Source organism: Microtus oregoni, unplaced genomic scaffold, assembly GCF_018167655.1.
Source record: "Microtus oregoni isolate MIOR12 unplaced genomic scaffold, Mior012 000014F_ref0000157, whole genome shotgun sequence".
Lineage (NCBI taxonomy): Eukaryota > Metazoa > Chordata > Mammalia > Rodentia > Cricetidae > Microtus > Microtus oregoni.
Window position 1 is genome coordinate 3,547,709 of NW_024543073.1, and position 16,675 is coordinate 3,564,383.

A 16,675-nucleotide genomic window follows, 5' to 3' on the forward strand; every position below is an offset into this window, starting at 1 on the left:
TCAGGTGGACTCAAAAGTTAGCTTCCCACAACTACTAAATGCAATCTGCAGGAGTCAAATCCGAGTCCATGATTCCAGTGTGCTGTTCGCCCTCTGTGCCATTCTATCCTCTTAAATGCTGAAAGAGGGTCATAAAGAGAAAAAGAACTCTTGTGATAAGTTGCTTTATTGTGTCCCCCTTCTAAACTGACTGTCTTGGGTGTTTTCTACACTGTTATTATTGTGGGCATGTGTATGACGCCCAAGAGTGTTAACGCACACATGCAGGTCAGAGGACAACTTTGTGGAGCCTTCTCTCCTGCTACCTCTGTTGAGTTCTGGCGGTTGAACTGGGATTGTCAGGCTGGTGGAAAAGCACCTTTACCCTCTCAGTTATCTTGCGAGGCCTGGTTTGTCTTTTGGAATAGGTCTGGCTATGCTGCCATGATCCCTCTAGGTTCCTGCTCTGTTTGAGTTCCTGTCCTGACTTCCCTCTGTGATAGACTCTGATGTGGAAGTTCCTCCTCAAGTTGCTTTTGGGTATGGTGTTTTCTCATAGCAACAGAAACCCTTACTAAGAAGTAGGACAAAACGCTAAATTTATTCTCCAAATGTCAGGGGCTGCTACCGGATGAGATGGTTACACAGGGAATCAAAGCAGTTAAGTTTCAGAGAGCAGACGCTGGCCTTGTGACACTAAGATGCACAAAATATGAATGATACCAAAGAGTTTATTGTAAATGTCATGGCAAATACACCAAGCATCATCGTCATTACAAAGGAACTAGAAAAGTCCGTGTTGAAAGTATGTGCTTCTCTCCTGCCATCTTCAGGTTCATGGCTAGTACCAAAATTTTCGGTAACCAAATACTTAATGGGATGGACGATCTTCACATAATTTTAGGACTGTATCTTCATCTTAACTTTAAAAGCAGTTAACCATGGATTTCAGCATCAATTATTCTCTGTCTTTATCAATTCTGTAATGATCTGTAGAATCTTGTCATCTGAGGGAATGGAAAAATAAAACACCTATGAAAAAAAATCGAACACTTGCCAATTTTGCAATGTACATATGTATAAATAAGAGGTGTACTTCAGTACAAGCTTTCTTAAATTAGACTACAAGCCAAGATGAATAATGTACACTATGATACCAGAGATGTCATTTTTTGTTAGTGATTATTAAGGTTATCTTATGCCTACTTCAAAAAGCTAACATTTTGTAGAAAGAAGTTAGTATTTGATTATTTATAGGCAAAGGCCCCAAATAATGAGATATAAGTGTTTTTTTTTTTTGTTCCTATTTTTCCTTTTTGAAACAAAGTCTTACTAGTTTGTAGCCCGTACCGGGCTGGAACTCATGATCTCCCTCTGCCTCAATTTTCCCAGTGCTGGGATTATAGATGTGCGCCACCAAGCCCAGGCTGTTATTTCTATAATGAACTAGTTCTTTAGATATTCCATCCAGAAATTCCTCATATCCTCCTCCCCCACCCCGAGCTGAAATACACTGAAGGTATTACTGATTCTCCCTGTTTTGCAGTGGGGGATTTTTACCAAACAGTCAAAGGTGGCAATGATTTTAATCTCTCCAGGCTTAGACCAAGGAAACAAAAATCCTAAGAGGGAAATGCTCCCAGAGAGGCGTCAATGGGGAAGTGACAAGCTTATCAACTGACAAACAGAGAGGTGACATTATTTGCTAAGGAGGCTTTATTAACAGCCACTCTTGTTTAAACAGCTCTGGAATCCTGACTTCCTGTGATTCTCATAGCAGCAGGGGTGCCGGACTGACATTCTACATTTATATGAGGTCCCAATGTTCCTGGTCTCAGAGGTCGTCATGAGACTCTGACCTGGGTCTATGGCCTGCCTCCCAGGTGCTCAGGAGCTAGAGTGGTATTAAAGAAAAAATAACGTAGAACTGGGAGCGGGAGAGGAGGCTCCTTGTTGGAAGTGAACAATGTTGAGCAGGGAAGAAAAAGCACAAGAGGAACTTGAGACACTTCTTTTAGAATGTGAGGCCCTGTCACAGCTTTTCCTCACAGGGAAGCCACAAAGAAAAGTCCTAACTCATCACCCTCATTCCCAATAAGCACCGAACGTGCACACAGATAATTCTTACATTATTAAAGCAAAAGTCTAACTTCAGTGCCTATGACACAATGCCAGGGAAGACTAGAGCACCAACTAGAATTGCTAGTTCTACACTCTAAGGAAGAGAAAACCACTGGCTTACAGAAACCACAGCTATCAAGGAGCATGTTAAATTAGAGCCTGAAGATGCAAACAATAGATCCTACTTTGGGACAGCCTAGGCAGGGTTACTACAATAATTATCTGCATTTCAAAGGGCAATGGTAGGAGGAGGAAGTGTCAGCAGAAATGACACATCACAAGTCTGATGTGGGAGTGTCATATATCAATCTGTTGATTTCATTGGTTGAGCAATAAAGAAACTGCTTGGCCCTCATAGGTTAAAACATAGGTGGGAGGAGTAAACAGGACAGAATGCTGGGAGAAAGAAGCTGAGTCAGGAGTCGCCATGATTCTCCCACTCCAGGCAGATGCAGGTTAAGATCATTCCTGGTAAGCCAGCTCGTGGGCTACAGCAGATTATTAGAAATGGGCTAGTCCAGGTAAGAGAGCTAGCTTAGAAGAGGCTAGATAGAAATGGGCCAAGCGGTGTTTAAAAGAATACAGTTTCCGTGTAATTATTTTGGGTAAAGCTAGCCGTGGGGGCGGCCGGGTGCCAGGGATGCAGCCCGCCGCTTCTTATTTCAACACAAGTCTGCAGAGAAATCAGAGTGCCTGGGACGGGGCTCTGAGCCTGGCATCATTTGTCAGCTTTAGGAGAATGGTGGAGATTTGTGAAGCTAGGGGAGTACTGCAGCATGCCCCCTAAACCAAGTGTTGATTTCAGACTTCTGTTGACGGCTAATGCACTGATACCAACTCCTAACTGTATGTGTGAGAAGCGCATGGCAGAGGAAACAATGAGTACCAAAATTTATTTTTCTTTGTGAAATGGACAGTTTAGAAGTATCAGAAGTAAAGATTTTAAGAGAATAAGCTATATGAGCTGAATAGAATTTAACATAAGTAGACTTTATTAAATTAAAATTTTATTAATATTACATCAAAAATATGGCTTCAGTGTGCTACAGGGTACTCCAGTGTTAAATCATAATTTCTAGAATCAATCTCTCAGGTTCTTAAAAAGTTCTAAAACAATTTAATGTTATTTATTATCTGTCTATATCTATACCCAAATATATTTTCTTCTCAATATATACTGTGTATATATCTTCTTTTACCTGTATCACAATAAAACACTTACTTTCGAGAGACATCTTTGGATTTTCAAGTTTTTTTCTTAGAACAGAATCAATGAGAATTCTCAGCTGCTTAAAAATAACGGCGATCTTTACTGGGGCCTGTGGAGAGACACCACGTTGGACAATGTTAATCAGGACATGGGCATGTGTCTAGATAGGCCAATGCAAGCATAAGTACCTGATAATTCCATTGATTCAGGGCACCAGGATTTACCATAAAATGCAATGGGAAAAGCATGCCCAAACCAGCCAGGCTACACTGGGAGCTCAGTGCATGGCCTCTTGCTTGTCTAGAGTCTGCTATCTCCTGCCACAATACAGCAACTTATTCCAGGAATTCTTAGTTTCTCTTTATGTAAGACTCTAGGACTGGGAGGAATGGGGGAAGTGGAGAGTGGTTTGAAACAGGGTAAGCCTGGCTGGCCAGGAGTTCACTATGTAGACCCGGCTGGTTCTTGAACTTAGAGATCTTTCTACCTCTGCCTTCCGAGTGCTGGGATTAAAGGTGTGAGCTACCACACCTGCTTGGAGGAAACGTTTATAATTGTTTTATTGAGGTATAATATATAAATCATAAAAATGTACTTATTTTAAGTGCTTAATGTCAATGATTTTTGGTAAATCTGTAGTTTTTTTACCAATATCACTACAACCAATTTTTAGAGCATCTCTACCACTCCAGCTTCCAGGCATGAACCAAACATTTTTTTCTTAAAACTGCACAATTCAGTCCTCTGGCTCTAGACACACAGCTGTAATAACAGGATGTGTGAGAGTTACTTTACACCTGTCAATGTGGAGGGGCGAGTGGGGCTTACCTCCGTAAATAAGCACAGATTGACTTACTTTATCCAGAGAACTCTGCATGTGTTAAAAACTGTGAATCTGTTCGGCTTTTGTATAGAAGGGCCAAAAAAATGTGGAATACGCCTGAGTTTGGGGAATCAACAACCAACTAACCCTCAGACTCTAGAAAGGTTGATTTCTCCCTATGCCTTCATTGTTTCAAAATGAAGCTATCTTTTGGGATAATCAATGTAAAATTGGTGTCAATATACCTTGCATCAGCAATTATAACGATTATCAATAAACATGTTCTGTGATAGTAACATGATTTTCAGAGCTAAAGGTTTATTTAAGGTAAGATGAGGTTTTCTGCTGTGAACCACACAGGAAAGTATTATGCAAGCTTCAGTAAAAACTTTAAATCTTCCGGGCGGTGGTGGCGCACGCCTTTAATCCCAGCACTCGGGAGGCAGAGGCAGGTGGATCTCTGTGAGTTCGAGACCAGCCTGGTCTACAAGAGCTAGTTCCAGGACAGGCTCCAAAACCACAGAGAAACCCTGTCTCGAAAAACCAAAAAAAAAAAAAAAAAAAAAAAAAGCAAAAAAGCAACTTTAAATCTACCCCAATGACACTGGAATTGGAACGTTTTCACGTAATCAGTAAAGTCACGTGGATGGATACCTGGAAATAGATCCAGCCGTCCACAGAGAGAAGCCGCTCGCGGTGTTGGACTTCTATGTCGCCTCCAAAAAGCAAGACTGGAAAAGGAGTTATAAGGGTGGTTTCCCTCAGATAGACTCTGGCATACCTCACCTGCAAAGACAAAGGGAAACACATCATAGTCTAAAGATATAAGAACTCATCTAGTTATTTTTCATGTATGTATTTTCTTTGCAAATTTAATAGAAAATTGTATACATTTATACAACCATATTCCTCTACCCAACACCCCCTTATTTAGGAATGGAGCACACATCTTTTTCTTTCTGAGTCAACCACTTTTACTGAAACACTCTGAGAACAGACAGATTATTAACCAAAGTCCTGTTGCTATGACTGACTATATTCTAAGTAGGAGTGATGACAGCCAGGGGAGAAATTTTACTATCTTTCTCTTATTTACTGAGATATATTTGGGTTTTTTTTTGTTTGTTTGTTTTTTGTTTTGTTTTGCTTTTTCTTGATAAACTGCATCTGGATTTCAAATGTGAACAAAAATAACAGTTCTACTTGAGAAAAACCACCAGGACAAGTGAACTTGTTATGAGGACGTTCTAGAACAGCATACAGGGTTTGAGAATGAGTAGCTTACCTTCTCCTGGTACAAGAGCCACCCGTAAGTTTGTAAGTCTCGGTTTACTGAGGACGGGTGGACTTGTGCTTTGCCTTGGGCTGTCTCCACTATGCAAGCCAGTTTTTCTGTGACATCTACTGACTTTGTACACATTATCTTCCCCACATTGTCATATAGGCCCGCAGCCAGGACAGCTTTCAGAAGGGCAATATCTTGAAAAGAGAGTGTCTGTGAGGTTCTCTTTCCTTCCCAGCTCGTAGAAGATGAAAATCCTGCGGCCTTAACCAACTTCATGAGTTCCTGCTTCACATCCTAGATTTTATGTTAAAATGAGACACAATCCTAATTATTAGAGAAATTACCAAACAACTTTGAAATGTATAGTACTGTTTCCTATAAAATAGGATACCAAAGTATCATTTAATTGACCACAGCCCAAAAGTTGAGTGGAGAGCAAAGGTTCTGGGAGGTGAAGGGTTAGAAGTCAGCTGTTCTTTGATGGAATTTATGTAATAAAATATAAGTCTGTGAGAACAAAGGACATAGCGTGGGTCTGACTATATTTTCATTCACATCGACTTAAATATAACCCTCCTTTAAGCATTTATTTTGTTTTTAGTCAGTGGGGATAGCATTAGGAAGAATTACAGGGAATCCTGATAGTTGAAAACAAGCTGCTTCTCTACTTGTCTCCGGAAATTTCTTCCGAAAGATCTTGGAGTTTACTGAAGTTTACTCAAGGCAACTTCATCACTTAATAAAACTGCAGCTTAAAATACTTTGCCCCTTGACGAGTGCAAATCAGCAGAGCCACCCGGGGAGGGCAGGGCTGCCCCAAGCTCAGGCTACAGGAGCCACAGGTGGCATTTACACTGGGATTCCTTCAGGTTTGGTTTAGAGCTTAGACTCCAGGGGAGGAAAGGCAGCTGCTGTGACCATGGGGCTGAATCCCTGAAGCTCAGGGCCCGGAGACAAGGCTGGAGGAGGAAGTTTGTGGGAGGCGATCTGGAGGTTGAGGACAAGAAAAGGAGAAAAGGAGAAAGGAGTAATTTGAAGAAATGGTCACCTGTGAGCCAATTATCTGGGGTGTCCACATACTGAATCTGCCAGCTCAGAAGTGCCTACTTCCAGAATTCAAGAAACCCCACAGACTTAGGGGACATATCAACCAAATGTGATGAGTAAATCTTGTGTGGATCATGATTTGAACTAGCTATGACAAAATTATGAGATGACGAGGGGTATTCAAATGCTATAATTTGATGATATGGGTTGTTTGTCTTAAAGGTGTGATGTCAAAGAAAAAAATGAGTCCTATACTGTAGATATACATAATAATCTAGTATCTGTATTTACTTAAAAAGTAGTCGACAGGGCAGATAGTAAGGGGAATATAAATAAAACAATATTGACCACATGATGCCAATTAATGGACATGGAAAAAATGGGAGAACTGAAGTTCATGATAGTATTTCATTTACTTTTTTATATTTCTGAAATTTCCTATGATTAAGGAAAATAACAATTGAGTACCAGAGTTGAGAAGAACTGTGGATAATACCCTTTGAGTCATTTATTTAAACAACCCTCCTGAAAAACGAAGAAATAAAAAGTTGACTATCCTATTCCCAAGCTAGTGTTATTTCCACGAACCATGCCATCTCTTTATAAAAACCATTTCCTGAATACGTAGTCACTGCTAAGAGCAGTATTAAGAGTTACCTCCAGTGTCAACAGCGACGTCCTATTGAGGAAGTTCCTCTGGCAGTACGTGACTTCAGAACGGTAGCCTCCTTCTTGCTGTGCTCTCTTCCACCTAGATAAACGTGTCAATAGATCAAGGCCACCGCGGCTCCATCCAAGCTCTTTTTCAGAGTCACCACAAGTAAGGTTTAACAAAATTACAATCCGTTATGAAGAGGGGTCTTGTTTACTGTAGCAGCTGCCATTTTCAATTGCAATATTTTTTAAGCATAACAAAATTATAAAATTGACTCGAATTTGAGACATATGCATATATAATAACAACTATGTTTTTGGTTTTTTTTTTTGGCTTTTCAAGACAGAATTTCTTTAGCTGTCCTTGAGTTCACTCTGTAAACTCAGAGACCTGCCTGCCTTTGCCTCCCAAGTGCTGGGATTAAAGGCACGCATCACCACCGCCGGCCAAATATGTTCTTCTTAAATGAGTCTTTATCATAATTATATCTTGACAGATCAAAAGTACGAAGAACAAATTTAACTGTTGAAAGCATACTTTTAACGACAAAGATACATTTTTAAACAGGTCGACCATCTCCAACCTTTGGCTTACTGATAGCAACAAGTTATTTCTTTACCCTAGATAGGCGTTGTAGATCGTGAGGTGGTCTGAATCGGCCACAGCCAAAGATGACTTTGCAAGGTCTGCTTCATCTTTCCGACCAATGGGTGTGATAAAAGGAGACTTCTCCGTCATAACTGCCGCTAGTGTTGCCTGCCCATAAATATATTGATCACTAAAGAAGTTGTTAAAAATAAATCCGAAAACAGTCACAATCAAGCCATCCATTTCTTATTTTCAATGCATTTAACACTGCTAACTTATAATTTCATAACAATTTTATAACTTTAACTTAGCTCCTTTCATGGAACTCAAGAAAACCTATTTCTTTATCCTTAGGACACCTCTGTGATTTAAGGAAGTACAGTACCAGAATCAGAGGGAAAACTGAAAATGTGTCCAAGTGATTATAGTCTGCTAGTTAGTCATAGGCAATCTCAGAACTATAGCTTAGTCCTTCGACTTCTAGTTTCCATTGGCTACAATGCCTTTCACAGATGAGGAGAACCTTCACCAAATGCTGAGTATGGTCCCACATGCTGGGTTTCTCAGCTGCCCTAAAGTGGGAAATAAACTACTGTTGGTTAGAAATGAACACCACCACCAAGTTTTGGCTGTTGTTATGGCTTAGTGCTTACCTAGCAAGCATGAGGCCCTGGGGTCAGTTGTCACATTATTTTAAGAAATGTGTAAGGGGACTATACAACCATCCACTTGTTACAAGTTCTCAGACAAACTATAATAGTAAATGGTGCTTTTTGAATTTAGCAAGTTCCTGACACCACCCCACTCCCTCCCCAGAACCCGGAGATCCTGCCTTGTCATTACTGCTGGGGGACTGAACCCACTGCCACATGAACATTCGGCAAGTTCTGTGTCTCTGAGCCACACCCTAGCCCCACATTTACTTCTAACACTGGAGAAAAAGAGGCCAAGGGGTAAGGAGCCTTGTTTTCTCGATCTGTGCTCAAAGTCACCACTTGATAAAGAAAGCACCATAAGACCACACACCCAGAGAATCAGATAAATGGACAGAGCTCATTTCTGAAATCAATTGAGAAAATAGACTCTTGAGAATTTTTGGCTTAGAAATAATTCAAATAAAGGAAGTTTTCCATTCTATTAAAGTCTATGGTGTCAATAAGTTTCTATAAATTATTACATATTCAATTAAATAAATGTTTCGGGCGGGGGCTACGTGACGGCAACAACCTAGGCAAGCCAAACTCACACAACAGTGTTTTTCTTTTCTTTCTTTTTGTTTTTTTTCAAGATGTAGTCTTACTATGTAGACCAGGCTGGCTGCGAACTCATACAGATCTGCCTACCTCTGCCTCCCAAGTGCTAGGATTAAAGGTGTGCTCCACTACACACAGCTATAGCATTTTTCTATATGTAAATAAATGGAGAAATAGATTTTTAAGTTTATTATTATAAAAAGTTAAATATATTTAAAAAATCTCATCAGATATTCAAGTCATCTAGGTTTTAAAGATTGTGTTTTGTTAAGAAATTAGGGAGGCTGGAGAAATGGCTCAGCAGTTAAGAGCACTGGCTGTTCTTCCAGAGGACCCCGGTTCAATTCCCAGCAACCACATGGTAGCTCACACACAACTGTTTTTAACTACAGTTCCAGGGGATCCGACACCCTCACATAGACAAAACACCAATACACATAAAATAAAATAAAATAAAAAAAGAAACCAAAGTTTAAGCTGGGTAGTGGTGGCCTTTAATCTCAGAACTTAGGAGGCAGAGATACTTGTATCTCTAAGTTTGGGACCAGCCTGGTCTATGAAGTGAGTTCCAGAACAGCTAAGCTTACATAGAAAAACACTGTCTTGAAAAACAAACAAAAAAAGAAATCAACATTTAAACTTGTTTCCAATGCTTAATAATTTCCCCACCAAATGGCATGTGAAGTGAGGTTGTGGCAGTATTTTACTTACCACTGGTTCTAGACAGCCAAATATGGCTCCAAAAATGAGCATCTTGCCAATTTTGACATTGACAGGCAAGGCTGCAAGGTGCTGGCCCAGCGGAGTCAATTTGGGCTCATTCGGTTCACAGGCTCCAATTTTCCGGAGAACATTCATTGCATTGCTGATCACTTGAAGCTGAGGAGGATCTAAGGCTTTGGAGAGAAAGTCTTCAGGAGAGCCGAGATCACATTTCTGCACATGAAAGAGACCAGGAGGATTCAGTGTCACCAGGCAATAACACTGGAACCAAAGTCTGAATTTATCAAAACTTGAGCAAAGAGGGTAAATGAGTAAGGACATCCTAGGTGAGCCCAAGGGTGGAATCTCCCAGTTTATATATTTTAGTTTCTTCAGTACTGATTTTTATTGTTAAAAATCCAAGAATCAAGAGTAACTTTCAGTCTAGGGAGTTGTTGGCAGGTGGTCCCCCAGTCTCAGCAGGTCTGAAACAATGCCACAGACCCTTGGCAGACAACATGGCCCCCATGAGACCACTGCTCTGGATTACGAGGCTGTTTGAGTTACTTATACCTATGGCAGTGGTTCTCAGCCTTCCTAATGCTGTGCCCCTTTAATACAGTTCCTCATGTGGTGACTCCCAACCAGAAAATTATTGCCATTGCTACTTCATAACTGTGATTTTGCTACTGTTAAGAATTGTAATGTAAATGTCTGTGTTTTCTGAAGGTTTTAGGTGGCCCCTGTGAAAGGGCCGTTCAACCCCCAGTGGGGTTGTGACCCACAGGCTGAGAGCCACTGCCATATAAACTCTATAGTGCAGATATTAAACATATAACACTTGAAAATGTAAAGCAAATAATTGTTAAAAACACGTAAGTCATCAGATTTCCCTAAGGAACAAAAACCTCATGTGAGGTGCTTTGGGATTACCATAATGTGAAGGCATAGTTCCTCCAGAGGCACACGCAAGATTTCAGGTACAGAATAGTCCAGAAAACCTTCAAATCTGAAAAAAAGTGATACATCATGAGTAATGGCACCCACTGCCGATCCGCGAGCTGTGAATGTCCAGCACTGTGCCTACCTTTCTCTCGTGTACAGCCGAAAACAGAAGCCATCTCGCACCCGCCCAGCTCTCCCTTGTCGTTGCAGGGCGCTAGCTTTACTGACAAAGGTCTCCACCAAGGAACTCATCTGACTGCTCTCATGGTACCTAAAGACACATTTCAGGAGACAGCATGTGGATTACTGACTTTCAGCAAAACCAGAAAGAGCTGGAAACGTCATCAAACTCATTACTATTGTGAACAAACATTTCGTTTTTAGGGGATGGGGGCTTGACACAATGTCGCTTTATGTAGATCTGGCTGTCCTGGAACTTATTACATAGACTAGGCTGGCTTTGAACTCATGGAAATACACCAGCTTCTTCCTCCTGAGAGCTGGGATTAAAGATGTACACCACTGTGCATGCTCAACAACACTTCTTAAGTCATATTTCCTGATTAAACATTTTTATCAAAGTGCTTATCCATACTGCCAAATGGAAAGCTCTGCTACAAAAAAAAAAAATGGTTTGTTTAACTCATCTTTCCTCACATACCTACTAATCACACATCAAGGCGGTGCAGACAGCCAGCATCACAGTTTAAAGCACCAATCCCAAGAGAACATTTCCTCTAAAGATACATCATTTGTTTTAGAATTGATTTTCTATTACACAGCATCTTTTTCATATATTGCTGTAGTTTTCTGATATTGGGGATAGTATATAGACTACAATTGGTTAACAGTAGTCTCCACTGTTTATAGGGCACACACTACTCAGAGAGTAGTACCATTTTGTGGGAGTTTCCCTTAAGGCACTGATAATGTTCTGACTGTGATATGCAGCGTTTGCGATTGTGAAACTGTCATTTTCTTCACTAGTACACAAGGACCTGATTATTAGAAGCACTGTTTGGCTCAGATCAGAGATCTATGTCCAGTTCTCCAAAGTTCATGCTTCTATCACAACCCCATAAATAACTGCTGTAGGAATTCCGACCGCCAGTAGCCTTAAAGTTACCCACGCACTTGGGCGGGGCCTCATATACTATATATGCTGATGTAAAGCGTGCGTCTGCTCTCTCTGTTCTGGTTGTGGGATTCAGTTGCTGTTCCCCGTTCAAGCAGAGGATTGTGATCTGTGAGTCTACCCCTAAATAAATAACCCTCTATTATACTCAATTCTGAGCTAGTGTGGGATTTCTTTTAAGCATCCTTCTTCAAATAATGTTGTGTTCAACACTTTATGTAATAAGCAAAAAATCATAAAAATTTATGTTGTAAAATTCTGCCCACGTAGCACTTTTAAGTGGTGGTATACTGGCATTATTTTTGGTAAAATCCAAAGTATGACATTTAAAAAATTATTCCCTGATATTTTAAATTTACCCACACTTTTACCAAAGCTTTTTGCTTTGGGTAGAATTATGACCTTTAGGATCTGAATTTCCCTGATATGATGCTATAATTTCTCCAAAAAAAACCTAAACATTAAATATTTTCACTGTGAGAAAGTTAAACTTACTTATTTTCTTTTGTTCTTCCAGTATCAATGACAAACACAACATCAGGAATAGTGATTCCCGTTTCTGCGATATTTGTTGCTAAGACAATCTGCAAAGAAACAAGAAGCTCTTGACACTGTACCCTGAATTGTTCTTTAGACAGAGCTGATGAGGTTTTAAAGGTGAGTTTTAAGGGAGCAGTGGAGGGGGGCCCAAAAGAAAGTCACTTTCAATTCTGGTCACAAAAATTTAGACTGTTTTGTTCCATACTTTTAATTCACTATACAGTTTCATCAGTTCATTTTAATGAGATTGTTAGATTAAAAAATATTTACTTTCATTTTTTTCTTATGTGTATGTACGTTCACATACTCATGAGTGCCAGTGCCTGAGCAGGCCAACAGTGTCCCCTCTGGAGCTGGAGTGTGGCTCCTGGGAAGTGAACTTGTCCTCTGCTCTAACTGCTCAGCATCTCTCCAGCACATGGTACAGATCGCCACCACAGCAAAAACACCACTCCCTAACCCCAGTCAGTCATCTTAAATTTGACAGTAAGAGAACTGAGACAGTTCAATTCAACCCTATACAATCAATTATTAGGAAAGAAATATGACTGAGAAGAGTGGGGTGGTTGTTCTGGTCCCCAGCTTTAGCAAGTCCCTTTACCCCTGGACTTCCAAACCTCAGCTGTAAATAAGGAGATACAGAAACAGGTATTTTAGGTCTAGCTTTAAAATTCTTAAGCAGTGACAGCTGAACAGTACAACCTTGTGCACTCTTGATGTTTGTGCTGAATCCTTGGAGGTAAAACCTCTGGGACAGTCTAGGTCAAGTCCAAGGCACACTGCTCTATTTTACCTGTGTTTTCTAGTACTGACTGACTGCTCCCAGATTAATGAGGCCTGTGGAACCTACGTGGTCATTCTGCTTCGGCAGTGCTAAGATTTCTTTTGTTAAGGTGAACTCTTCAAACAAAATCTTTCTTACAGAGAAGCAGATGTTAAAGTTCAGAGCAGACTCAGAACCTCTGGAGTTCTCAGAAGACAGTTAGAAAACTCAAAAAGAAAAGGTGAAGTTGAATGGTGGTCGGCTTAGGGATGAGGACCCAGGTCTTGTGCATTGGTCAGGCTTGTTCTCCACTTTCCACCCTGTCTCACAATGTAACTACATTGTTTTTAATAATTTCTTCTGAGGGAAGATTCAAATCTGAGAAATTCTTTGTCAAGAATCTCTTCACTCAGAACTCTGATCAGAGGGCACCAATTACTTCCATAAACTATGGTCTGTGAACTATAATCAGGAATTAACAGCTGAGGCTGGGCTATGGCTCAATGGTAGAGCAGTTTGGAGTGAGCACCTTTCTGGATTCTACATTAGCATATTAATGAAAGGAATGAACGACTACTTGAGGCTGAAGGAACCAATGGTCTAGAGAACAGGAATCCTCCCAGGACTTAAATAGCTCTTGACATACAATCTCCTTCATGATGCAATTTCTTTCTTTCTTCTTTTCTTGGAGACAGGGTCTTTCTACATAATGCTGGCTGTCCTGGAACTCATTCTGTAGACCAGGCTAGCGTCACACTCAGAGATCCATCTGCCTCTGCCTCTGAGTGATGGGACTAAAGGTGTGTGCCATCATGTCCAGTTTATAATGCTTTCTTAGGAAAAAGTAGTCTTTTTTTCCCTTTAAAAAGCAACATACATATCTGATGTGGGAGTCTTCTGTTTTGTGTTGATTTCATTGATTAAATAAAGAAACTGCCTTAGCCCTTTAATAGGACAGAAAATTAGGTAGGCAGAGTAGACAGAACAGAATGCTGGGAGAAAGAAGCTGAGTCAGGGAGTTGCCATGATTCTCCCACTCTAGACAGACGCAGGTTAAGATCTTCCCTGGTAAGCCACCTCGTGGGCTACATAGATTATTAGAAATGGGTTAGAGCAATATGTAAGAGCTAGCCAATAAGAGGCTGGAACTAATGGGCCAAGCAGTGTTTAAATGAATACAGTTTCCGTGTAATTATTTCAGGGCATAAGCTAGCCGTGCAGGTGGCCAGGCGCCGGGGACGCAGCCCCGCCACTCCAATTACAACACATATCACATTTTCCAACTGCCACTTTCCTCAAGTATTGCTTCTTTATTAGCCCACAATAATCAAATGTCTGAATCTAAAAGTTTTAAAAAGATATTTCTTTTCTATGTGGATGTCTGTATGCATATGATGTAAGTAAACATGCCTAAGAAGGCAGGAGGTTTTGAAGGATCACCTGGAGCTGGAGTTACAGGCAAGTGTGAGCTGCCAGTGCAGTGCTCAGGACCAAACTGTGCCCATACCCTCTTAACCACTGAGCCACTCTCCAGCCCCAAGTGCATGATGTTCAGTATTAAGTTCACTTTGATATGTTGAGCTGCAGAAGACTTGAAGTCAGCTGTGTGTTCAGCACTAACTCACTTTCTGAAGTATTCTCAGACCACACATACTCATGTCCTGCATTTACCTTCCTGATTCCTGGAGGGGGAAGTCTGAATGCTGCTGCTTGATCTTGAGTTGAAAGAACAGAATGCAGAGCTATAACTTCATATCTGAAAGTTAAAATCATAGTTCTTAGCAAGAGTTTCTCTTTAGAAGACACTGCAAAGAATAACAAAATTTATTTGCGTATAGAAAGCAACTTTCAGTATTTTAATATGAAAAAATTTAAATAAACAAACTTTCACAGAACAGTCTAATAATATACACTGTACCACAATATCCCTGCCAGAGGGGAAAAATTAATATGAACAAATACAGGTTAAACATCCCTCTTTTGAAAGGCCAGAGACCATAAGTATTCCAGATTCTGAATTTTGTATTGTTTAAGGATGAGTAAGCTTGTATGTGAAATAATGTGGCTTAAATGATTTTTATTTATTTATTTATTTTTAAAATTTATCCATTTATTATATATACAATATTCTGTCTCTGTGTATGCCTGAAGGCCAGAAGAGGGCACCAGACCTCTTTACAGATGGTTGTGAGCCACCATGTGGTTGCTGGGAATTGAACTCAGGACTTTTGGAAGAGCAGGCAATGCTCTTAACCTCTGAGCCATCTCCCAGCCCCTTAAATGATTTTTAGAGTTGTGATATTAATATGGCAACCACAATAAGAGTAATAAACTATAGTAACAAATAAATGGCTATTTTAATAGATATGGTTGTTAATATGCAAAACTTTGTTGGCTTTTGGAAAACTCAGTGGGTCAGGAGTTATCATCTATAATATATCTATAATTAACCAAAGAATTCTTGGCTCAGATTAAAATTAAAAAAAATACAAATGCAGATATAGTGCCTACAAATTTTCACTAGATAAAAATGAACAAACACAAAATCTCCATGGACAACTGTAGAGATTAAAAAAAAATGTGAGTTGGGCGGTGGTGGTGCACACCTTTAATCCTAGCATTTGAGAGGCAGAGGCAGGTGTTCTCTTTGAATTCAAGGCCAGCTAGGTCTACAGAGTGAGTTTCAGGACAGCCAGAGCTACACTTGAAACCCTATCTCAGAAAAGAAAACAAAACAAAGTGTTTGGGTGTTTTACATGCATGCATGTATCTCTGGGCAAAATGTGTATAAAGTATCTGTGGAGGCCAGAAAAGGGCGTCAGACCCTTGGAAATAGAGTTACAGAGAGTTGTTACTGCCAAGCGGGTGCTGGGAACTAAACCTGGGTCCTTTGGAAGAGTAGTCAGTGCTCTTAACCACTGAGTCAGCCCTACTAAGCACAATTTTAACTGAAGTTGAAAAGTCTGAAATTTCTGATCAAGAGTTTTAATGTATCAGATCTTCTGGTTTAAAATTACAAAGAATATAATAAAGATTTGTAGTTACCGCTCAGAATAAAATCTTCTGTCATTTGACAGGAGATCATACAACTGTTGAATATGAGCAAGACCGGGTAAAAAGATCAATGCTGCTCCTTCAATATTTCTGAATTGAGGACTTTTGTCTGAAATTTTAAAAAGATAAAAAAATTCAATGTAAGACAGGAAACAAACATATAAAGTATTAATAAATGTAGTTGATAGAAGCATTTTATTAAAACAAATAGAAAGATACCTAAATACACAAGAAGTTCCAAAATCAGATCCAGGTTGATTTTATGAGGGTTCATGTAGAGAATAGCATGCTGAGTACGGCTACTGTACTTTAGGTAAAATGGATTTAATTCAGTACTTGCTCCAGATTGAACTGGGATATATTCCTAAAAGAAAACCCAACCAGAGAAAGATGAAAACAAAATTATATATTTTTGGGCTGTAGATTTAGCTCAGTGGGAGAGCATTTGCTTATCCTCACAGCTACAAACAAACAACAGCACAGACCACAAAAACCAAAATCAAACTCTATTTTTATAACAGAAACAAGGAAAAAGGGTACTGTTTACCAATACATTCCAAGCAGCTGGGGCTGCA

The 16,675-nt window shown here is 40.0% G+C and overlaps 1 protein-coding gene across 2 annotated transcripts in view; it reads right to left on the minus strand.

Annotated features, from left to right (window-relative positions):
* Positions 1–702: 702 nt before the first annotated feature.
* The window catches only part of Dhx29 (DExH-box helicase 29), a 52,090-nt gene continuing 36,117 nt past the window's right edge, over positions 703–16,675 (minus strand). For both annotated transcript variants that reach the window (XM_041663498.1, XM_041663499.1), the window contains 13 exons: positions 16,320–16,464; positions 16,092–16,209; positions 14,718–14,802; positions 12,239–12,327; positions 10,751–10,879; positions 10,597–10,672; positions 9,673–9,897; positions 7,740–7,876; positions 7,123–7,216; positions 5,419–5,712; positions 4,788–4,919; positions 3,323–3,419; positions 703–986 (listed from right to left, as the gene is read on the minus strand). In XM_041663498.1, coding sequence (XP_041519432.1) covers positions 934–986; positions 3,323–3,419; positions 4,788–4,919; positions 5,419–5,712; positions 7,123–7,216; positions 7,740–7,876; positions 9,673–9,897; positions 10,597–10,672; positions 10,751–10,879; positions 12,239–12,327; positions 14,718–14,802; positions 16,092–16,209; positions 16,320–16,464 — 1,674 coding nt within the window. In that variant the 3' untranslated portion in view covers positions 703–933. The remainder of the gene's footprint in view (positions 987–3,322; positions 3,420–4,787; positions 4,920–5,418; positions 5,713–7,122; positions 7,217–7,739; positions 7,877–9,672; positions 9,898–10,596; positions 10,673–10,750; positions 10,880–12,238; positions 12,328–14,717; positions 14,803–16,091; positions 16,210–16,319; positions 16,465–16,675) is intronic.